The sequence below is a fragment of the Arvicola amphibius genome, chromosome 1 (genome assembly GCF_903992535.2).
Source record: "Arvicola amphibius chromosome 1, mArvAmp1.2, whole genome shotgun sequence".
In the NCBI taxonomy this organism is placed as follows: Eukaryota; Metazoa; Chordata; class Mammalia; order Rodentia; family Cricetidae; genus Arvicola; species Arvicola amphibius.
The window spans coordinates 146,183,223-146,207,143 of NC_052047.1; the positions used below are offsets into that span (position 1 = coordinate 146,183,223).

General features: G+C 53.4%; 1 protein-coding gene across 7 annotated transcripts in view; it reads left to right on the plus strand.

The window, feature by feature from the left end:
* Shank2 (SH3 and multiple ankyrin repeat domains 2) overlaps positions 1-23,371 on the plus strand; it is a 433,832-nt gene extending 410,461 nt beyond the window's left edge. For 6 of the 7 annotated variants that reach the window (XM_038318246.1, XM_038318236.1, XM_038318225.1 and 3 more), the window contains exons 20-23: positions 4,161-4,291; positions 5,933-6,044; positions 8,294-10,697; positions 19,487-23,371. In XM_038318246.1, the coding sequence (XP_038174174.1) occupies positions 4,161-4,291; positions 5,933-6,044; positions 8,294-10,697; positions 19,487-20,057 (3,218 nt within the window). In that variant the 3' untranslated portion in view covers positions 20,058-23,371. The remainder of the gene's footprint in view (positions 1-4,160; positions 4,292-5,932; positions 6,045-8,293; positions 10,698-19,486) is intronic. The other variant, XM_038318267.1, reaches the window with a different exon arrangement.
* Positions 23,372-23,921: the final 550 nt, after the last annotated feature.

Sequence of the window (23,921 nt, forward strand, 5' to 3'; positions counted from 1 at the left end):
AGCCACTGGCTCTGAGACACCAAAAAGAGAGCATGGTGATTGGGAACAGACAAATCCCAGCTATCTCAGCTGCCATGAGTACATATGAATCTCACTGCTAGCTTCATGGATGCTTCTGGAACACCTGCTCTTGGTCTTCCACAAAGATCCTATATTGTACATGAGAGACAACTGGGTCGCTGCCCTGACCAGGGATTGACTTCTGGGCTCTGACTGCATCATCACCTCACATGTGGCCAAGGGACAGAAGACCTCAGCAGGTCTTCTGTTGGCTGCCTGGGAGTCAGATGTTCCTGGAAGGCGGCAGTGGGCTGCAGCCTAGACTGCTTCCAGCTCTTGCTTTGCCTTTGGCCTTGGGCTGTTTCCCCTTCCCAGGACGTTGAGACTTCTTTCCACAGAGCCATGACATCTGGTCAATTGTCACATGGAAAGCAGCAGGTGCCCCAAGTTGAGGACATTGGACATGCCCTCCAGTGCTTCCTCCTGAAACTTCTGGGGCTTCCTGTGGCCCAGGTAAACCCACAGGCTGGGAGGTACAGCGATGCACAGGGCAGGCAGGTGTTGCTGAGAAATGTGGCTATAGGTTCCTCAGGGAGCCTGACAAATTAGTCACCTATCTCTCTCTCTCTCTCTCTCTGGTTCCTGGAAGTCTACAATTTACAGACTGTGGGTGACATACCTGCCTTGTGAGAGACCCCAAACTTGCTTTGAGACTGAGAACTCGGCTCATGGCTGAACCGTTTTGCATACCTTGATGGCTTTCATGTGTGTTATCCAGTCACCAAGACCTCATGTTGGCCTTGCGAGGGCCTGGCCTCCTCTACCATCTATACAACTCCAGTTCTGGGCTTTGGAAATTAAGCTGCGTCCTCAGGAGCCAGCCACCTTTAGTTCCTGTCAATAAGATCTCAAAGATGGAACATGTGTGGTCAAGTCTATAGTTCCCATTGGTCAGTAAATCTTAGGAACAAGATGAAAACCCGTCTGTCACCTGACTCACACCAACGGCACTAATGCTAGAAGATCGGGGTCGGAGAAGTTCATAAAGCAGTTCCTAAAGCTGATAGGAGAGGCAGAGCTCGAGACCAGGTCAACATTCAAGGTTCCCAAGGGTGTACCCCAAGACACAACCACACCAGCACTGTCATGTTACCAACTCCACAAGCCTGCCCAGTCAGCTAAGTGAGGTGGATGACTCCGGTGATCCCTACAGGAACATCCTCCTACTGTGCTCTCAGTGAAAGACAGGGCTCTTGCTACAGCTGTGTGAACCGGGATGAAGCCACAAAGCCCCACAGGGTCAGGACCATCACAGGAGACGCTCATCCAAGGCCCTGCTGTTCTCACACCACAGCCCACTCCTGCTTGGCATGTGGAGATGTAATAGACCCCACATGCCACCAGTGAACTCATGCACACTGCGGGCCTCTGCCAGGAAGATTCTTAGGGACTCCAAGACTCTTCAGCACGAGTGTGTTCCTCTCATGTCCTATGCGTTCCATGTACCCAGACCCTACACGGCAGACTCTGGCCAACTACCTCCCCTTACTGAGCCTGTACCCAGGACCTTACTAGTAGTACTGTGTCCCTGTGCCTCTTACATCTGATGTTCCAAGGGTTTTTGAGGCCCACGACATTCCCTTGCCCAGCTGCTACCACCAGCCCTTGAGTTCCACTAAGGCCAGCTCTTTTGGGCAGGAAAACCAGGAGCTTCCTGAATCTCACCCACACCTCTACTTGGTAGTCCTAGGCAAGCGCTCATAGGGTAAGCCAGCCAGGAGAGGACCTTTGCATTTTGAGGTTTGTGCACAGACTGGAGGTGGCTGGATTCTTGCAGGTGTCCAGAGCGCTCCACATCAAACGCCCAAAGTCGCTCCTCTTGTAACTCAGTGGCCTCCGCATGCCCCACATTCCAGGCTCAGGATGCTGTGTCCCCAGATCAACCTCTGTGGGTAGCAGGAGCAGGTTCAGTGCAAGCACCCCAAAGGAGAGGAGGGGACTTCTAGAGTGATGTCAGTGTGCCCTGCCAGTGCCCACTGCAGTGGTAGGACATGGCTCTCCAGTGCTAGGGAGATCTCAACGCCTTCCTTGAAAGAACAGACTGTGGGGTTCACCTCAGCTGAAGCTAAGCCAAATGACCAGTACTGAGGGATCCGGCATATAGTGTGGGAGTGCTGATCAAGACAAGCCAGTACGTCCTAGCTAGCTCACCAAAGCCGGCCACACAAGTATCTACCCAGCTGGCAGGTGGGCCGTGGGGACTACACAGAAATGAGTTCTGTCCCAGCCATAAAAGCCAACTTGGAGCCCTGGAGGAAGACAGCAGAGAGTCAGGTGGACAAGGCCTATAGCACGTGGTGGAAAGCCGTCTGCCGGTGTGCACGGTGGTAAGAAGACACAACCACAGGTGACAGACACTCCGGCAGTAATGGACAGGCCCAGGGGAGTGAGGGTGATGCTTTGATTTAAGATGAGGGCTTTGTGACTCGGGACGGAGCACATGGGTGGTGGGAGCTGCAAGTGTCCCCACTGCCAATGGAGATGAGAGCCAAGCAGTTGCCTGACCAATCCCTGCAGGGCAGAGGCCCATGACCAGACAAGCCTGTGGGCCCAGGTATCAGAGTCAGCTATGAAGAGACACAGCACCTGAGACTGTGTGAGTCTGCAGGCCTGCGGTCTCCTACAGTCTTCCTCCTTCTTTAAGCTCTTTACACATGTGGAAAGGCTCCAAGGCTGTGCAGGACCTGGCATGGGCCACATGTGGACTGCAGCCATCATCTGTGGACTGGTAGAATCAATACTGGTCAGGAACACAATCCTGTCTTCTCAGGATGTCGGGCTATGGTGGATACTTCCATTGCCCCCAACCCTGCACACCCACTTTCTCTGGAGTCCTCCTCAAGGGGATTTTGGTTCTGGCCTGCCTTCTTAGAAAACGTGACTTTGCAGTGGACACTGAGCGTTACTGTGGCTGTGGAGACTCAGCCAGTGGATCAGCTTCTCTGGATAACACACCATTGCCAAGTAGCACTTTGGATGACTTGGTAGTTTTGACACCCTGTGTTCACTAAACAGGGAGTCATATCAGACCCAGAACGGGAGAGCTTGCCTACAGGACTCAGCTTGTACAATGAATAATCTAGAAGTTGGCATTCCGTGTACCTCAGACAATATGGGAGGTGCCTGCAAGCATGGCTCCCCATAAACTTCATCCTGGCATCTTGTAGAAAACACAGCCTGGGACAGCTGGGACCTTTTCCTCAAGTGCCTCTGGGAGGCTGAGGGATACTGACTGTGGGTCTTGGGGAATGGGGTCCCTGTGTTCTGGTGACCTAGACAAAGCCTTGTGCCTGGTTTCAGGACCTCAGTTGTCAGGATCATTCTAGAATGAGCTTTCATTTTCAAGTTTTTTTTTTCATCTTTTTCACTTTCCAGGACTCCTTAAGCTTTGGTTTTTGTTTTCTAGAACTGGGGATGTTCTAGCTTGGGGAGAATAAATGTAAGTTCCCTATGCAGCACAGGCTCAGAGGTCTGGGGTCTCTGCCATCATGTCTGGCTTACTAACCACGGTCAACATCCCAGCCTTGGTGCAGGTTGCTTGCCTTGGAAACTGTGTTTAGTTACAAAAAGGACCACATTAATGAATGTGTGTGTGTGTGTGTGTGTGTGTGTGTGTGTGTGTGTGTGTGTGTCATACCTGCTGATACAGGCCTGTAATCTCAACCCTCAGAAGACTTTCATAGGAGAAACAAAAGTTCAAGACCAGTCTGAACTAAACAGTGAGACTCTGGCTCGAAATAATAACAGTAATTCCAAAATTAACACAATACCATCAGTAACAAACCCCATTTGTCAGATCTGAAGATGGCAAGTCAGAGGTCCTGGGTGGTTTTGTGGTCTCTATAGGGGAAGGCTGAGATGCTGAGGTCTCCCATTGTCTTTGTCCAGTGTACACACCTCAGGCAGGTGAGGTCTGGGATGCGTGGTGGTGCCCTAGTGGGATGTGTGGAGTGGGGAGAGATGCATGCTTGCTCCCCACGCCACAGCCTGCCCGCTGTTCCAGACACAGTGGCTGCGCGCCTGCATTCTCCTAGCTGAGCCTACCCACTCCCCAAAGTGCCGTGAGACTAAGCCACTCCAACCCTTGCTTTGTCTTCTAGATAAACCCGAAGAGATAGTGCCAGCCTCCAAGCCCTCCAGGACTGCAGAGAATGTGGCCATAGAATCGAGGGTGGCAACCATCAAGCAGCGGCCCACTAGCCGGTGCTTCCCAGCAGCCTCTGATGTGAATGTGAGCTGGTGGGACTGGGTAGGGTTTGGGCTGGCCTGGCTGGCGGGCAGTCAGAGAGCTCAACATGCATGGGGCAGGCCAATTCAGCAGCCGACCTTCAACACACTCTCTGCATAGGTTCAGAGCCCATTTCCATGGGCGAACACTCTGGTTCAACACAGATCTGCAGTGAGTCAGTGACCAGGCTGACGTGCAAAGCTCACCACTCCTGCATGCCATCTTGGCCTGGATTTATCCACAGAGTCCCAGACCTTGAGGGTGTCCTCCATATGCCCGATCAAGAGACCACAGACATAGAGGCTGTGGAAGTGTTCCTCAGACAGTGCCCCTTGCCTGCCTAGAGCTCCACACACTGGTCCTCTGTACAAACGCTTAGCGCATGCTCTGAGCTGGGTTGACAGCATCCTTAGAAGGGAAGCTGCTGGGTGTGCTGGACGTCATCGTACATGGGAGACACTGGGTGCCAGCTCACAGCAGCTGCTGCTGCTATGCCTGCCCACCCCAAGTAAAAGGCACTCCCAGAAAAGAGGGGCAAGTTCCTCAGGAGCCAGGGCTGAGTCTGGGCAAAGGTGAGGGCTTCGTACCCCTTGATGCCTCCCTCTGGTTTCTAGTCACCATCACAGTCCAATGCTAGGTATGGACACTGACTGTCCCACCACATAGCTGGGTATTTTCTTTGACTCACTTTCAGATTAGCTTGGCTTAATCCAGTCCTTTCAGACAATAACACCTACAGTTGCCATGAATTTGGTAAGAGTTTTATATGCAATAAAATAGATATTACTGAAGTTCAAATGTTCACCTCAGTCCTCTGCCCTCTCAAAGCCCCATAGGTGGCACCCCATCCTTCAACATAGCCACTCTCTACCCTGACAGCCCCTGGGAAACGTTCCTCTGGCCTCCCAGGGGCCAATATCCTACCTCCCCAGCCTCGGGCTCTAGGGTAGAGGCTCTGAAGCCCAGGTGAGCCTGTCAGAGTTCCCCCACACATGTTCCTAGTGCGCCTTAGCGCCTGAACTTTCCCAAGTCCCTCCCAGGCCTGTGGGGCATAACTGGCAATCTATCTCAGACTGGCAGGCCACACAGCATAGGTGTACCAGCTGTGAGGAGGCAGAGTGGTGTTCTCTGAGAGTCCACCTGCAGGCCACAGGAGGGACAGAGCCCGCTGCAGTCTCTGTGACACATTCCGGGGTCACTTGATAGTTCTTCCTGGGTGACAGGTCAGGCATCCTACTCATTTGCACAGGCCCTGGCACTTGACCACACCCATTATAGCTAGAAGAGGAAACAGGATCCCAGCTGAGGACTTGATCAAAGTCACGAGGACATGAGGACCCAGGGTTTGGCCTGGATCAGACTCCACTGCCTACCACACTGTTTTTTCCCATGGGCCAACCATCCTGGCCCTGAGCTTCTTTGCAGACTGGCCTGGTAAATGCTGTCTCAGCAAGTATGGCTGCCTAGAGCTGGGCATGCTGGCATCATATGCACAGGAGCCAAATGGAGTGTGGGAGGTCATGGCCTGAGGAAGCCGATGGTGATTGATGCCTACTATTTCCAGAGCTTTCTGTCATTTCTGGTCCTGTCACTATGGGTGGGGGGCTCCCAGGGATGCACCTCACCTGGTTCTCTTGTTTGCAGTCCGTGTATGAGCGCCAAGGGATTGCTGTAATGACGCCCACGGTCCCTGGGAGCCCGAAAGGCCCATTTCTGGGCCTCCCTCGAGGTACGATGCGAAGGCAGAAATCGATAGGTAAGAAGTGTGACCTCCACCCGAAGACGTTGCCCCTAAGCTTTCTATTGCAGCCCTCAGCTCCTCAGGAGTTCTGGGCTCCTGACTCCTGGCCCATTGGTTGCCTTGGCACTTAGACCCTAACCATTCCCCACCAGGCCTGCCTACCAGGGGGCAGGTGCCCAGCCTCTCTCCTACCAGGCAGCCCCTTGAACTTGGTGGGGTATAAAACCTTCCTTTAGGGAGTTTTCTCTAATCCAGTGACAGTAGCAGTTGAGGGAAAAGGATGGAGGGCGGGCAGGGCGGGCAGACCCCTCTAGTTAATGTTTCATAGGCTGAGCTCAAGGGACATACTTCTCCGGGTGGCTGGGTCAGGTATGCACCGCTGTGTGTGAGAAAGCAGCTTGCCTTCCTTGCTAACATCCCATTTCCCTCACTGGCTCGGACAGGGCAAGGTAAACCTGACCCCTCGAGACAGAAAAAACTCCAGTGTGGTCTGTACCACGTGAACTTTCTGGAAGCCAAGGCTACTGTGGACACAGTGGAGCCTTGCCACCTAAAGAGAGGGGGTTTGCAACCTCCAGCCTCACCAGGGCACTGCCAGAAACATAAGCTCTGTGTGTTCCAGAAGCTCCTCCTGACGATGCTGCCAGAGGCATGGCATGTCTGTTTTTAGTCAGAGGAGGAGGCAGGAGGCGGCATCTAGGTGATAATGACCATGGTGGCATCTGCAGCTTGGGTGGCTCGCCCACCCCTGGCATACTCTGGGCCGGGCATAGCTGTACACACACCTTGTTGTATTTCTGGATCTTTCTGGTTAATAACAGTTGATTTCCTCCTGTCAGACAGCAGAATCTTTCTATCAGGTCAGTGAACCCCCAGTTTGGAATCTGTAACTTGAATGTATCCTGGTTTACTTTATAAGGGGTATTCTTAAATTATTACTCCTTGGGAATGTCACCTTTAGGTGACAACTCATAGTATATGGTCCACAGAGATCTCCTTCAGCAACAGACCTCTGAGATGGCAAATTAGCCTCCCACAGGAGTATGTTCAATTTGGAATACCCTTATCAAATGGAAGTTCTCATGGAATAAGTGACTGTAGTTTGTCCTGGGAGTTTTTTTTTTTTTTTAATTTCAAGTAATTCATTTTGTTGCCTCTGAAAACCTGCATGCCCCTGTGTGAGAACCCATCCCTGACGTCTGCCGCTGTGTGTGCTGCTTCTGTTTCTGTGTTTTAGGCTGTGCTGGAGCTTACTGTCACACCAGCTAACACACCCAGAGCAAACTCAGGCTGTGCCGTGGCTTCAGCCACATCCCCGCTCATGGTTCACACACTTTCGCCAGTCGGGCCTCAGAACACGGTTCTGCTTTTGTGCCAAGTTATCCGGGCCTGGTTTCCCATGACAGCCAACCACAACTCTCCAGAGGTCCTCCAGGCCCAGTCCACTGCTTCTGTGGAGCTGGGCAGCTGGCGTGCTGTAGCTGATAGATCAGCATCCTGCAGCTGCTGTGGGCCAAGACTAAGTGGAGAACCAAGACTCCCTCCCCTCACAGGGACAGCCCTTGCCAGAATGGCCTTTCTTTTGTGTCAACCACCTGCTGAGGGCTGAGGAGTTCAACATACACAAAACCCTCTGTGGGGCCCAGAGGAATCAGGTGACAAAACTGGTCATTGTCCCCTTGAAGAAGACCATACAAGAACAGTAGCACCTCCTCTTAGCACACATGGGCCACCTCTAGGTAGTGGGCCGTTCTAGCCGAGTGGCAGATGTGCCTGGTAACTGGGCAAGAGGGATCGCAACCTTGACCTTTATGCTACTCACATGGCCTCTCAGAGTCGGATGAGAGTCTCAGTCCCGTGGGAGCTCTCACCAGGCCCGAAAGAGACAGACAGAGGCCTCCTGCACCAGCACCTCTATGTACACGCACGCAGCCACATCTTTGGGTTCACATGGCCAGCGCTTGGCCTGAGGGGAACACACAGCCTCTTTTTGGACCCTTGCCACTCTCGCCACATCCCAGACTCCACGGTGTACCCCAGAAAAGCAAATCCCTACATGTGTTCACCACACCAAACACCTCTCTTTCTGTTTCCGGCTCCTAGAGGGTGTGTAACTAACCCCAGCGTCCTGGCTGTGCTGTGCTGTCTAACAATTGTCTACTGTCTGAGTCTGTGATGTGTGGAGACACAGTGTGTTACACAGTCCTGGGGCCTCCATTGGGCTTTGAGGTTACCGGACTTAAAAACATGTTCTCTGCTTACAGGGATAACAGAGGAAGAGCGGCAGTTTCTGGCTCCCCCGATGCTGAAGTTCACCCGAAGCTTGTCCATGCCGGACACTTCTGAGGACATACCCCCTCCGCCGCAGTCTGTGCCCCCATCTCCCCCTCCACCTTCCCCCACCACGTACAACTGCCCCAAGTCCCCGACTCCAAGAGTTTATGGGACAATTAAGCCTGCATTCAATCAGAACCCCGTCGCCAAGGTGCCGCCAGCGACCAGGTCTGATACTGTGGCCACCATGATGCGGGAAAAGGGGATGTTCTACCGGAGAGAGCTGGACCGATTCTCCCTGGACTCTGAAGATGTCTACAGCCGCAGCCCTGCCCCACAGGCCGCCTTCCGCACCAAGCGGGGACAGATGCCTGAGAACCCATACTCAGAGGTGGGGAAGATAGCCAGCAAGGCCGTCTACGTCCCTGCCAAGCCAGCCAGGAGGAAGGGCATGCTGGTGAAGCAGTCCAACGTGGAGGACAGCCCTGAGAAGACCTGCTCCATCCCCATCCCAACCATCATCGTCAAGGAACCCTCCACCAGCAGCAGTGGCAAGAGCAGCCAAGGCAGCAGCATGGAGATCGACCCCCAGGCCACCGAGCCTGGCCAGCTGAGGCCGGATGACAGCCTCACTGTCAGCGGTCCCTTCGCTGCCGCCATCGCTGGGGCTGTGCGTGACCGGGAGAAGCGTCTGGAAGCCAGGAGGAATTCCCCAGCCTTCCTCTCCACAGACCTGGGAGATGAGGATGTGGGCCTGGGGCCACCTGCTCCCCGGATACTGCCCTCCAACTTCCCTGAGGAGGGTGGGTTTGGTGACGAGGATGGAACGGAACAGCCGCTATCGCCTACCCCTGGGACAGCACCCAGGGAGCTGGAGAACCACTTCCTAGGTGGTGGTGAGGCTGGTACTCCGGGGGAGACCGGGGGACCCCTGAGTTCCACATCCAAAGCCAAGGGGCCTGAGAGTGTCCTAGCAGCTCCTCTCAAGAGTGGCAGCCCAGCCAGCCCTGAGAATTATGTGCACCCACTCACAGGGCGGCTGCTCGACCCCAGCTCCCCACTGGCCCTGGCACTCTCTGCCAGGGATCGAGCCATGCAGGAGTCTCAGCAGGGGCACAAGGGGGAGGCTCCCAAGGCTGACCTCAACAAGCCTCTCTACATCGATACCAAAATGCGGCCCAGTGTGGAGTCCGGCTTTCCTCCGGTCACCAGGCAGAACACCAGGGGTCCCCTGCGACGGCAAGAGACAGAGAACAAGTACGAGACAGACCTGAGCAAGGACCGGAGGGGTGACGATAAGAAGAACATGCTGATCAACATCGTGGATACGGCCCAGCAGAAGTCAGCCGGCCTGCTGATGGTGCACACGGTGGACGTCCCCACGGCAGGGCCACCCCTGGAGGAAGAGGAGGACAGAGAGGATGTGGATATAAAGCCAGACCACTCACCCTCCACAGTGCCAGAAGGCGTTCCCAAAACCGAAGGTGCTTTACAGATCTCCGCTGCCCCGGAGCCCACCGCTGCGCCCGGCAGGACCATTGTGGCAGCGGGCTCCGTGGAAGAGGCAGTGATTCTGCCATTCCGCATCCCCCCTCCCCCTCTGGCGTCCGTGGACTTGGATGAGGACTTTCTTTTCACAGAACCGTTGCCTCCTCCCCTGGAATTTGCAAATAGTTTTGATATTCCTGATGACCGGGCAGCTTCAGTTCCCGCTCTTGCTGACTTGGTCAAGCAGAAGAAAAATGACACCCCTCAGCCCCCTTCGTTGAACTCCAGGCAGCCAGCCAACTCTACAGACAGTAAGAAGCCAACGGGCATTTCAAACTGTCTGCCCTCCTCATTCCTGCCACCCCCCGAAAGCTTTGACGCCGTCACCGACTCCGGGATTGAGGAGGTGGACAGCCGGAGTAGCAGCGACCACCATCTCGAGACAACCAGCACCATCTCCACAGTGTCCAGTATCTCCACGCTGTCCTCAGAGGGCGGGGAGAGCATGGATACCTGTACAGTCTATGCAGACGGGCAAGCCTTTGTGGTTGACAAACCCCCAGTACCTCCAAAGCCAAAAATGAAGCCCATTGTGCACAAAAGCAACGCACTTTACCAAGACACGCTCCCGGAAGAGGACACAGATGGCTTCGTGATCCCCCCACCCGCACCCCCGCCCCCACCGGGCAGTGCCCAGGCCAGTATGGCAAAAGTCATCCAGCCAAGGACCTCCAAGTTGTGGGGTGATGTCACAGAGGTCAAAAGCCCAATTCTCTCAGGCCCAAAGGCAAATGTCATTAGTGAGCTAAACTCCATTCTGCAGCAGATGAACAGGGGGAAATCGATCAAGCCCGGGGAAGGGCTGGAACTGCCCGTGGGAGCCAAGTCAGCCAACCTCGCTCCAAGGTAAGTTCACAGTCAGCTTGGGCATGTGTGGTCCAGCACTGGCCAAGCAAAACCACTGGGGAGCCACCAATGCAGTCGAGAAGAGGGGACCTGCGTGGCCTCTGCCACACCTATTAGGCTGTAACCGTGTTACCACCATCCTGTCACCGGAGTACAGCAGAGCCAAGACCGTGGCTGTCATACAGCCTGTGACACACAGACACATAAAGACGCCAGATTGCACTGGGCCAGGCCCATGGTCGCTTCCAGAAGGAAGCTCAGGTCTCTGTTCTGTTCCTTCCAGCCTTTTGCCCGGACCATCTTGAAGGCAGGCAGAGCTTCATTAAAAACCCAAATTGGTGACCAGAGGTGGCCAGAGGGTGGGTGGTGTAGCTAGGTGTCTGAACATGCGTCTGTCATTCCCACTCCCTCAATCACTAGTGAGTTTGAGGACTGGGGGAGGAGCTGGGTCATTTGTTGAGGATGAACACCTGCCACATGGCTGCATCACCCTACCCAGGGTGATATCCCAAAGGGATCATTGCCAGTTGGACCCAATGAGCCATTTTCAGCATCGTGTAGGGTTTAACAGGTTACCTTCACTGGGATGGAAGTAGAATAAACTCATTCTTTCTACACCCAACCAGAAAGTTCTAGAACAACCCTTTGACTATATGTGGCTTTGGAATAGTACCCAGCAGCCTTGAAAACTCCACCCTCTCTGTGGCTCTCTTGTTTTTGTTTCCATGCGTGATGTACATGCATGATGTTGTTCCGCGTCCGTGTGCTTCTCAGCTGCTCCGACTGATGGCCGAGCTTGGGTTTCATAGTTTTGACTAATGAAGTCTTTCTTTATTCTCCCGCTGGGCAGGCATCTGATTCAAACAACCAAGCCCATTAATCAGGGACATCACACTGCATTTGAGTCTTGAGGTTTGGGCTGCGAGCCACAGCTCTCTCTTACCTTTCGGTGTGGTTGTAAGTGAATGACTTGGATGCCTGCTTTACTCCTCCGAGAAATACTGATTGGTCGATGTTGTAAAGAAGTGGATGCCGCCGCCTGTTGCCAGGACACCCGCTACAGCTGGTGTGCAAAAGCATGCTCCCATGGCTCCCTGCTAGCTAGGGGATATCTGCAGAAACCCCTCACTTCTGGTGGATGTAACTACATACACAACTGCAAGTTATATTCTGACGTCTCTAAACTGTGCTGGTTTGCCCTTTCTCCGTGCCGCGCATCCCTTTGTTGTCCATCCCCTTGTGAAACGTTTGTAAGCCCCGGGGCGGGGTGGTGTTTGTGACAGCTGGGCATCAGGGTCCTGGGCAGTAAGCCCGTTCTTCAGAGAGGCTAAGCAGGTAGCTCACTCGGGACAGACTCGCAGCCTCTCTTGTCTCCCTGTTACAGCCATCTTCAGCAGAAGAGAAGCTGAGAGGGAACTGAGTTCAGGACTGCCAAGCCCACTGGCGAGGGGGTAGCCCTCCATGTCAGGATCCCCAAGCTCCTCTACTGGCCTCATTCACGGGGTCCTTCTGAATAGCCGCAGGCGATCCCCTGTCCTTTGTTTTCCTGCTTAGACAGTCTCTGGTGGCTCCGAGTGGAGGGAGCCTTACCTGGTGCTGGATTCCTGGTTGCCAGGTGGGGGTAAGCTCAGAGAGATCATCACCAGCACAATCCCAGTGGGCAGCACTGCCACCACCCAGACAATTTGTTCATAACCCAAGCCTCTCGCAGCAGGAACTTTAGCCAACACCTCCAAACACCAGGCATTCTGTCACATGAGGTCCACATAAGAGCTGTGAAGCACAGTCAAGGGGACTCTGTGGGAAGTTACTACTCCTAAGATGACAATGGAGAATGACTCCAGAGACAGGGCCACTGAAGACCATCTGTAAGACTGAGCTCCCGAGAAGACAGGAGCAGCTGTTGGATCTGCAACTCTCCTGCTGCTGAGGGGAGAGATGACAGTGGCTGAACTCAAGCGGTAGAGGAAACACATACCTCCAAACCTCCTTTTCAGATCTAAGGACTGCACCAGGTAGGGCACGCACACAGGGCACTGGGATGCCAGCTGCAACAGCAAGACACAGAGGACCACAGGTAGTTCACAGAACCACCAATGCATCCCATGTGGCAGAGGTCCAAGTTCTGCCTCTGTCTTGGGTGCATTGACCACCTGCTCACATTGCTCAAACAACTCTGTTGCCTTCACTGTCGGGACCAGGGTGACAACTGGTGGCTCACTCATCTTGTCACCACTTGTAAATGCTTATAAAAGTTGGGAGTTCTGAGCCAGGTGGTGGTGGTGCGCACCTTTAATCCCAGCACTTGGGAGGCAGAGGCATGCGGATTTCTGTGAATTCAAGGTCAGCCTGGTCTACAAAGCTAGTTCCAGGACAGCCGGTGTTACACAAAGAAACCCTGTCTCAAAAACAAAACGAGAGGGGGGGGGGGGAGGGAGGGAGGGAGGGAGGGAGAGATCAGTCCTGGATGATCCTGAGCAAAATGAGATTCAAAATCCAATGGAGGGAATTATTATTGAGGAAAAAACAAATGAGGTTTGAGGGGAAAGAGAAAACTGGCCATGCCATCTGAAGTGACACACGCTAAGGCAGAGACACCCTGTTTCCTCAATGGTGACTTTGTTCACCAAAGAGGAGCCAGCTCTGTTCCTCAGTAGTTCCACCATGTGAGAAGAGCTTTGCTGAATTCATTTCGCCTTTGAAATAATGTTCCTTTTGCTGCTGGAGTCTTATGAGCACTGAGAAACTCGACTTACGCCACCACCAGGACAGGGTCCCGGGAGGAGACCTTAGACGTTAGATGACCTGGCGCTGGCTTCCTTGGGTGTAAGGGATTTAATTTTAGTATAGTCAAGGTTTCTAGCCTGACCCCCACATCAGGGCAATGTGGAATTTAGGCACATTTTAATTACAAATATGTTGAAAGGGGATTTTCTTTATCAGAAACACCTCCTGGGCCTACCTGAAAAGGCCATGGAGCAAAGCCGTGGGGCAGTTCCAGCCACAGGCCTGATCCTGAAGCTATCTCATAGTTTGAGTTAGACCAAAACGAAGGAAGGAAGCTGATGGATCTAAAATCATTGTCTCTCCCCACTGCCCACAGGCTTCTCCTGTACTGGCTGTGCTCCAATATGGAGCCCACTGCACAGCAGCTCTGCCGTCCCCAAGAGCCTAGAACTCAGAGGACATGGCTCTGTTGGTGTCTGCCTCAGCCCCTGTGGGATAGATACATAAAGGCTTCATGGGAGACCCTGGGATGTTCCTTAGCTGGATAGAGCTTCTGACTTTCAGAGGCCTCCTATCTAATGTATCTGCTGATGTATCTGGCCCACAGTGGAGGTGGCAGGCCCGAGTGACATTCTTGTTGCTTTGTGGATCTAAGCAGGGCACTTAGTTGTCCTGGTTAAAGCAGTGTGGGACCAGTGCCCAGCCATGATAGGGTGTTCAGTAAGCCACTACCAGCCACTGTCTGTAGCCCAGTACCCACCCCAAGAAAGAGACAAGAGGACATCACCACAGAGGACACTATGACCCTCCACAACTGGCAAATGTGGTCATCGTCATTCACCCCACCAGCCTCTGTTGATGGCCCAAGGTACCAGGCACCATGTAGTACCATTGAGAAAGTGCAGTTTTGCCCCTTTTGGGGAATGCCAAGTTCTTGAGGTGAGAAATGGCGAATACGAAGTGAGACAGAACGGCATGTGGCAAGTGCCCCAGAGGGAAAAGGATACTCCACCAAGATAGAGCGACCCTGTGCAGAAAGGAGCTGGCTCTCCGAGGAAGTGATTTCCAACGACTTGAAATACATGAAGGAGCCCACTGTACAGAAACCGGAAGCACAGCACCCTGAACACAGCGGGTGGACAGTGTGAAGCTGGGCTGGAAGGGACTCCCCCTGTAGGCAAGTCCGAGCCCGGCCATGAGGCAAGGAGTGAGAGGCTGTGACGACACAGGATTGGATCCATGGGGTAGAAACTATGCAGAGACTGGCTTACCAGAACTGGACTCTGGTGTCCTTGAAATCCTCGAGGCTGCATGTGGACATGGGGAGGATGCTTTTGAGTGACTTGACATATGCATGCTGGAGAGGTGCCTTGGAGATGTGGAAGAACTAGACCAGGCTAAGCATAGACCCAGGTCAAACTGGCTGTGACCTGGGACATAGGAGCGTCCTCCCTTGGCTCTGCGGAGCTATTTGGCAGACACCAGGCGTCGTTAGAAAGCAGAGTAAAACCTGTTCTCTTCCAGCATCTGTGGACAGACTCGGCTTGTGTTCATCCTCCCTAGATCTCAGGATAGTGAGTGCTGGGAGGAATCCCTGTGGCTCCTTCTGAGAGTGTGGTCACACTTCTCAGCCAGCACTTTGGCCTCCATCTTGCTGAAGCACACAGAGGCTTGGGAGGAAAACGGTACTAAGAAAGTCCGGGTCCCCAAGATCCCTGGGAAAGCAGTGTTCAGGAGCTTACGGGCCTTCACTCAACCCTTGCTATCCTCCTAGGTCCCTGAACTGCAGCATCTCCTTCCTCTGGCCAGTGTCCCCTGGCTCTCAGCTTGCTTGCCTGTATGATCCAGCCTCTCGGTTCTGAAACTGATCTTTATGGATCATTAAACTGCTGGCCCCAGAGCGCAGGCTCCTGTTCCATGGCATCTCAAGCTCTCTGCACTGTCAGGCAGCTTAAGTGCCTCCATCACCAACCAAAACGCTGAGGAGCAGCGCTCAGTAGTGAGGTGAGCTCTGCGGGGACTGCCTGGCACTTTCTGCCACAGTCCACATGCTGAGGTGACACCTCTGACAGAGTTCCTTCCTTTGACCATTAAACAGCAGGTCTCCTTTCTAGAAAGTATTTATCTGTTTTTATGTGTGATGGTTGTTTTGCCTGCTTGTGTGTATGTGCACCATGTACACGTAGTGGAGTTCAGAAGAGGGCATTGGGTCCTCTGGAACTAAAATTACAGATGGTGGAACCGTGTGGGGCGGCGGGCTAGAGGGGGGAATGGGTTGGCTTGTAATTGAACCTGGGTCCTCCTCTATAAGAGCAGCCAGGGCTCTAAACCACTGAGCCATCTCGCCACTCCCCTCGGGTGTTTGCTCTTGATCTCATCCCTCCTTTGACAAGAGCCTGTCACAGGTGGACAGTTCCTCCTGGAAGTAGGCATCTTTCTGACCTAGCGACTCGTGAGCGAAGTGAGGACCCTGAGAGCCATGCGGAGACCGAGGCAGCTTCCTCGGCAGGAAAGCTAGCACGGTGGCCACAGCCGGTCCTTCTGCTGTTACCATTGTACACCAGTTCTGCACCACACCCTAAGACCTGGAGAGAGCCAGGTCCAGGATGAGGGGTGCTGAGGGGTCCCAGCTTCTGAGACTTGAGCAAACACTAGAACAGTCCCAGGGAGAGAGCAGAGTGCCGCTCCTACAGTGCAAGCCCCGCGACCCATTTGTGGGAGCCCGGAAAGGCAGAGCAGCTTCGCGAGAAAGCAGTCTGCTGCCTGACGTGGTTCCCTACACTTCTGATACCAGTATTAGGGAGGCTGTGGCAGGGGGATTGCTACAAGTTCTAAACCAACCTGGGTCAACAGTGAGACTCTTATTTCAAGTCACCAAAAGATGGGAAATGAGGAAGGAGGAAAGGAAGGAAAGGAGACAAGTGGTTTAGGAGTAAATGGTTCTCACAGAGGCGGGCCTGCGGCTGAGGGTCCATGTCCAGAGGGTTCTGAACTCTAACACTGGTGCTGGCCACACTGCTGCTCAGGTCCCAACTGAGTCGGTAACCACAGTGTAAATGTTGTTGCCCATTTGCCTCCCAGCTCATCAGTTCCTGCCAGGGAAGACAGGTGACGCGTGTCCGCCAGCAGCTGGATTTGTTTTGTTTTGTTTTTTTTTAATTCTTGCATTTTTTAAATGAATTTGATTTAAAAAGCAGGCGAGAGATGATCCTCCCAGAGGCGGGTGTTTGTGAGTGTGTATCTATTCTAAATCAGGGTAACAGACTTCTGTGTATGCCGCCCAGCAGCCCGGCCGTTGCCTAGCAACATAATGATCTGTGCGCACGCGGGAGGATCCAGTGAGTCATGACAGAGTGATTCACCAGGAAGGAGGCAGGCTACCCAGAAGGCTCAGAGCAGGCCGGCAAGCTAGCCGTCATTGCTGGTCCAACTCTACTCAGCAGTCGCTGTGCTGGGTGGAGCACCTCAGGCCCCAAACGGTGGCCAGGACTATATCCCTGCTGTTAGCTGCTGCACTAACTGCCATGTTGTGTTGTAAACTTGAGAAAGCCCTAGGCTGGGCAGGTTGGCCTTGTCCACTGGGAACGTTGACTCATTCTTTCCAAGCCCAAAGCAGAGTTTGGGAAATAGCTGTGAGCCGTGGTCAGAAAGTCTTCCTTCTCTGAGTGCCAGAGAAGGCATGGGTTCCCTTGCTCACATGAGCACAAGGTCCGAGCCACTGGGCTGCCTGCCAGGAGGGTTCTGAGGTGGAGCGTTCAGCCAGGGTCCAACCCACCTTATTTTCCCCCGTGAGGGGCTGCTGCCTCTCCTTGCTTCCCAGTCAGTTCTGCAGGTCGTCTCAACCATTCCCTGTGTCGTTTCCGTTTGCTCCCATGCTGCTGTGTGCAGAAGAGGGTCATGCTGAGCAGAAGTAAGTGCAGCCTGCTGAGTGTTCCCCTGTGTGCCACTGTCCCCGCTCCTACCCCTGTTTCCCAGCAGCAGCTGCTGCGGAGTTCATCCTGTCCAAAGCCAGCCCAGACCAGGGTGCTGAGCAATGCCTAGGCATCTGCTGGCTCTTGGGGGACTAGCTTGCCAACCACATTGGCCCCCAAACCAAGGAGCAGGCCAGTGCTGGGCACAGAGCTACACACGTCCCTCCCAGCTCTTCCCTGCCTCGGTGGTTCTCAGGAGCTCCTGTAGGACACTGGCCTGCCTCCATCCTTCCTCAGGGTCTTGCTTAAGGGAGCCCAACTTCTGCATAGGGAGGTAACACATGCTGGAAACGAGCCCCACACACACATTATAAAGAGAGCCGAGCAACTGCAGTGCTTGTTTAGGCTGGACCTGGAATGGCTCACCCTACAACCTGAAAATCAGAGGGGGACAGGGCGGGTTCCACAGACCCTTACCATGTCCCTGGCCTACCTCTCCATGAGGACCTAAAACCGAATCCTCGGGGTTCCTTGAAAGCTGCAAGGCCCGGATGGGCTCAGGGCCTCACTCCATGGGCTGCCTCAGGCCTGCCAAGATGACCTGCGCATGAGTATAACCAGTAACCAGGCTGTGTGAGCAAACCTTGGTGGAAAGAACACTCTGGGACATGCTTCATATGTACCTACAGTTCCCAAAAGCCATCACCGCAGGTCTGATGCTCCACAGCATCAATCCACACATCCACATCAGAGTCCTGGCCCATGGAACTCACACCTACTTTCTACCCTTGTAAGATCCCATATTTGAGGTAGTCACTCCTAACCTATAAAGGGTGTTCCCCAGGACGGAGAGGGGCCTGGGTGACCAGCTAGTGACTTCACCCAGACGCACAGCAGGCAAAGAAAACAAACAGCACCCAAGGGAAAGGGACAGGCAGAGTGCCATCCAGGGACCAAGGTATGCTGCCTCAGGTTCTCATTCCTTGCCTAGGCTCTGAAGAGGTCCTAGTCTCTTAGTATCTTGGAACCCTGCAGGGGTCCTCAGCAAGAGGTCCCCCAAGTTCATTGTACCAACACCACAAGTTTTAGCTCAAGTTTAGCACACACCAAAACACCACAGCCCAGAAGCCCCTAAGAGGTGGCCTCAGGAGCCCTCAGTTCCTACCAGTTTCCACATGACATGAAGGCATGTGGGCTAAACTCTGAGCCACGCCAGTCCAGGTTGTGCTTGTGGCAGGATGGACCTTTCCAGAAATGAGAGGGTTGTAGTGTGTCCACATTCCCATGAGAGAGCCCAGGTCAAGAGACGCGCCTGTTTTCACCCTGGTGGTGTCTTATAGTCACAAGGCTGCGGTTTGGAGGCAGCAGAGCGAGTAGCAAGCCTTGGAGGGAGGCTTCGCCTCCCCAGCTGTGTGGCTAGAAAGTCTTCAGGGAGCCTGCCCAGCGTGGGGCGGGGGAGACACGTTTCATAAAACTACCACCTCCAGATAGGTGAGTGAGGCCGAGAACTTCCTGGGCCTCCGCCCAGTGGGGTCTGAGGAGATAGGCTCTGGGAGAGTTCAGCCTGCCCCTCCCTGTTCTGAGGACCTCACGTCCCCCGACATAGCAGGAAGGACACCCGTGGCCACCACTGGGAGACGGGGCTTCTGTCTCCTGTGGGAATAGGGCCATGGAGGGAGTTCATCGGGACACCCTGAGGCCCACAGTGAAGCGCTGCTCGCCAGAACTTAGCAGCCTGGATGCTCTGCCCCCTAAGTGCCCCAAGAGAATTTCTTCTAACCCCACACGCCTGTGTGGCATTTCTAAAGCAATGAAAACCCTGCATTTGTCCCAAATCTAAGGACTTTAACCCATAAGTCGAGCCCTGGTGGGCTGTGGAGTCCTCTGTAAGGTGTATGTTACTGGAGAGGGCCCAGGCTCGGTCTGGCCTGCACAGGAGGTCCCCCCAGGTTCCTCTCAGCCTGGCCCAGGTGAGTGGCGGCTGGCTTGCTGTGCTGCGGTGCCTCCTGCTCTACCTATTCCCTTCTGACTGGCATGGCAGTCTGTATCATTGCCAGTGCCGACTTTCTGCTGTGGTGTGGGTGCCTCCCCCTCCCATCCCCCGATCCTCAATGACCAGGAAGTGATGTTCTTCTCTCCTTGCTGTTTCAGAAGCCCGGAGATCATGAGCACAGTCTCAGGAACACGGAGCACTACGGTCACCTTCACTGTCCGCCCCGGCACCTCCCAGCCCATCACCCTGCAGAGCCGGCCCCCCGACTATGAAAGCAGGACCTCAGGACCACGGCGTGCCCCGAGCCCCGTGGTCTCACCAACAGAATTGAACAAAGAGATTCTGCCCACCCCTCTGTCTGCTGCCGCAGCCTCTCCCTCCCCCACACTCTCAGATGTCTTTAGCCTTCCAAGCCAGTCCCCTGCAGGGGACCTCTTTGGCTTGAACCCAGCAGGACGCAGCAGGTCACCATCTCCTTCAATACTGCAACAGCCAATCTCAAATAAGCCTTTTACAACTAAGCCTGTCCACCTGTGGACGAAACCAGACGTGGCAGACTGGCTGGAAAGTCTGAACTTGGGTGAACACAAGGAGACCTTCATGGACAATGAGATTGATGGCAGCCACCTGCCAAACCTCCAGAAGGAAGACTTGATAGATCTGGGGGTGACTCGAGTTGGGCATAGGATGAACATAGAAAGGGCTTTGAAACAGCTGCTGGACAGATAAGGGTGGCTGCCCTGGGCCTTTACAGACTCCTTTGTTATAAGTAGAGATGGGCTTATGTTGAAATGTGTGGTGGCCAAACAGAGGCTGAGAGCACCACTCTCAGTCCGTGGGCTTGTCTCTGGGTACCCAAAGAAACGCTGTGGGTGTCCTTGGTGTGGCCAAACAAGGGCCTCAAAACCCAGCTCTCCATGCAGATTTCTTGGGCGGCTTCTGTCCAAAGGGATGGTAAGGGGGTTTTCTGTCATGGTCCCAGAGGTTCCTGTCGATGGCATGTGGGACCCTCTCCTCCTGTGGCAGGTACCAGTGTACTCCAGATACCTCCTGAGGCCTCCCTCCTCTGCCTTCTGGGCAGCTCTCACCCTCCAGCCCCAGAACACAGCCTTTATTCAGGCCTGTGGCCTCCGGGTGGGCTCACTGGCTCCTATCCCTCCCCTGTGCTTGGCTCTCAGTGAGCAGCTCCAGGTGGAGCCCCGCCTGAGCCAGACGGTAGAGAAATGCCGTCCCATCCGCCTCTTTGTCTGACTCCTGTGATGTGCATCTGAGCTTCTTTGGCCCCAAGGTCCTTGGCAGTGGTGGCTGTGTGGACAGGATCGTGCCCAGCTTGCTTAACTTGCTTTCTCTATTCCTGCAAACCGATTAGCATTTAATTCCAGGGTGGCCAAACTGAAGTCATACGGAGTTAGTCAAAGCACAAAGTCACAATCCTGAGGAGGAGGGAGGCCTGGCTGCAGAGCCAACCAGTGTGTGGCTGTCTAAGCCCACAACCTCCAGGACAAGAGCAGGTGTCTGCCCAGAGCAGCATCTACCCAGGAGAGAGAGGCGGGGACTCTCGAATTTACTTTAATTATCCAGATGTCTGCTGAGCTCCACAGAGGTCAGGACAGATAAGCAACTGTTCTGACAAGGACAAGAAGACCTGAGGCTCGTGATAAGCATGGCTGCTCAGGGAAGCTGTTGTCCTCCCTGGGAGAGAATAGGATGCCATGCCTTCCATCCACACCAGGCCATGGGTGAGCATCCTGTTGAGGCAGCCCTTTGCCTCTCAGAGGCCAAGAAAGGTGGAACTCAGGGGCCTTTCTCCCTTCTCTCAGATAGCGGGGATCCCACCAGCTTGTCTTAACTGTAAGTCTGGGTCTCAGAGAATCCCATGGTCAGGACCTGGTGGACAGAAAGTGGGGCACAGGTTGTGGCAAAGTGTAGGCGTGTGTGGAAAGGAAGGCAGGAAGCATCCTGGACCAAGCCTCATCTCAGGCCCGCTGCCTGAGCCTGCCCTTCCCCCAGACCTCCTCCCTCCCAAAACAATACCTCTAATGTCCCAGGGAGGTCACCGACTGCACACAGCCACTATGCAGCCAGCTAGGCTCCCAAGTCCCCCTCTCCCCCCCGCACTGAGGAGATGTCAATGTCAGGTTATGGTTTTATTATTTCAGAACTAGCCCAGCCCATCTCTAATTATAAAACATTGTTTCTTTTTTTTTTCTTCACTTATGCTCACAACCACATGTCTGACGAGGCCTGGAACAGCTCTAGAATGAACACATAAAATTTAGCAATTTTTTTTAAAAAAATCTTTCTTTACCGCAGGTTTAAATATGTGTACAGATAGTTCATAAGCACAATATTTTAAGGGGGAAAAAGTGGCTGGTCTACTGGGCAGCCTCTGTGCCACCTCGTGCTGGAATGCTAAAGAGAGAAAGGGTTCATGGTTTAATGACACCATTTCCTTGGGACAATTACACAAGCAACCTTTTAAAATAGCTTTCTTCCCTGGACACATCGGAGCCTGCAGCTCTTCCCTTCCCAGCCTTGCCACAGCGCCATCACTGAAGGGCAATTATTTCTTCAAAAAGGATTGCAATCCACAGCTTGGCAGTTTCTCCAAAATCAATGCCCACACACGCACACGCATGTACACACATACACACACACACACCCTCACACACCCCTTGAAATGGAGACCAAGGCTTCAAATCTTACTTTGCTCCCCAAACCCTTGGCAGGCCAACCCCCACCTGTGAGTCATCTGCTCACCTGGTAGCAGGTGACTGGCAAGCACCTTGCTCTGGGTTCTGTCGGTTCCCCCACAGCAAGGTGAATGAGCAATGCCCCAGAGACACACGAATCCAGACACTGCGGGTTGCCGGCAAAGAGTTCAGAGTGTGGAAATGTGGCCCCGCCATTAATTTGTCTTCCATTGGGTGGTTCTCCGAAGTCCCCTCAGTGTGCCATGTCACTGGGCTCCTTTCCTTTGCCTCCGGTTGGCATTACCTCTGTGCTCAGTGCCAGGCAGATGCCAGGCAGGAGACCTGATGGCTTGGGACCCGCTGAACTTAGGCAGCGGGTGACAGGCCATGACTGCCTTCCTTAGACTTCAAGCCACATGCCACCAAGCAGAAGCAAGCTGACTGCCAGCCTCGGGAGCTGATAGGCCATCTCTGCCTAGCAGTGTCTGGTCACAGAAACACTGCTGGGCCTATCAGAACCCACCCCCAACCACCCGAACACACATTTGCCTAGATGACTGGTCTCTATCTCTGATAGCTAATGTTGCTAAGAAAGCAATAGTCCCTCATTGAAATTGCCACCATTGCTCTCCCCAGTTGGAATATGTCAGGACCAGGCCTGCTCCAGGACCCCCTTCAGTGGTGAATCAGATGTTAAACTGCTCATGAGGACCATGTTACCACTCTTCCAGGTTTTAAGATCAACTTTTGTTATATACTGTAATTTAAATAACTGCATAAATTTACATGCCTAGTTTCTGTAATATTGTGTATACAAAACCAAAATCTCTCAAGCTGTAAATTGTGTATACCCGCCAGGATCCCTGCTCTGGGGTGTCCATGCGCATTTTAGATTTAATTCATACAATTAAAAATAACTCAATGTGACTGCTGCCGTGCTGAAACTTTACATAAGAAATCTTTGTGATACTTTAGTTAATAAAATGGTGAGTTTTTTCCTAAGTTATTGAACAAGCAAACATTACCCAGCTGACCTGGCAATGACTTTTTTGTGTGTGTGCAGGTGGGGGGGCCACAAATAATGATTTTTTTTCTCCCATTAGCAATTTTCGGTTTTAAATACTAACTTGTTTCACACTATAGTTTGTGTGTAACAACACATGTCACATCTTTGTTGCTGTTAATTTTGTGCTCTTTTTCTTTTTAGACTTTATTTAGAGGGAGAGAGAGAAAAAAAGAGAGAGAGAGGGAAAATTCCTGTACTTTGCACTCCCCCCCCCCCCAAATCCTTCGATCTCTTGTATGGCAACCAAAATTACTGTAAAAAAAATAAATATACTCTTGCAATAAGGTTGTGGTTCTGATTACAAGGGGGAAGGTGGAACCTGACTCCTCAGAGCTCTGAAGTCTGCCATCCGGTGTAGGGTGTTTCCCACACCTTAGTCAGCTTTACCTGGACCAGGTGACGGGTGGCGTCTCTCCTTCAGCCACTTTGCCTCAGGCCTGTTTCCTCAAGTGCCCTCACTGTCTAAGCAGAAACCTTGTATATTATTTTAAAATTGTGCAAAATGTCAAAGTGGACTTGTGTGACCACTCCTGAGAGCGTCAGGCCTGGCTGTCCCTTTTGTTTCAGGATGGGTGCAGGGGCACCCAGAGACCAAGCCAGGCTCGGCTCCCTCTTTCCTGGGAGGAAAGGTGTCCTCGCCACACTGAGGGGTGTCGGCTGGCCAGAGGTCATGAGAGCTGAAGACCAAGTAGCTTCTCTAGCTGACCTAACCAGCCAATGTTTTCGTGAGCTGCAGTGGACTAAGGCCAGGGAAGCAGGAGAGAATCTCGGTCTTTGGCAAACTGCTGAATCAGGAGCCCAGGGCCGTCTGTGCACTTCCGGAAAGTGCATTTG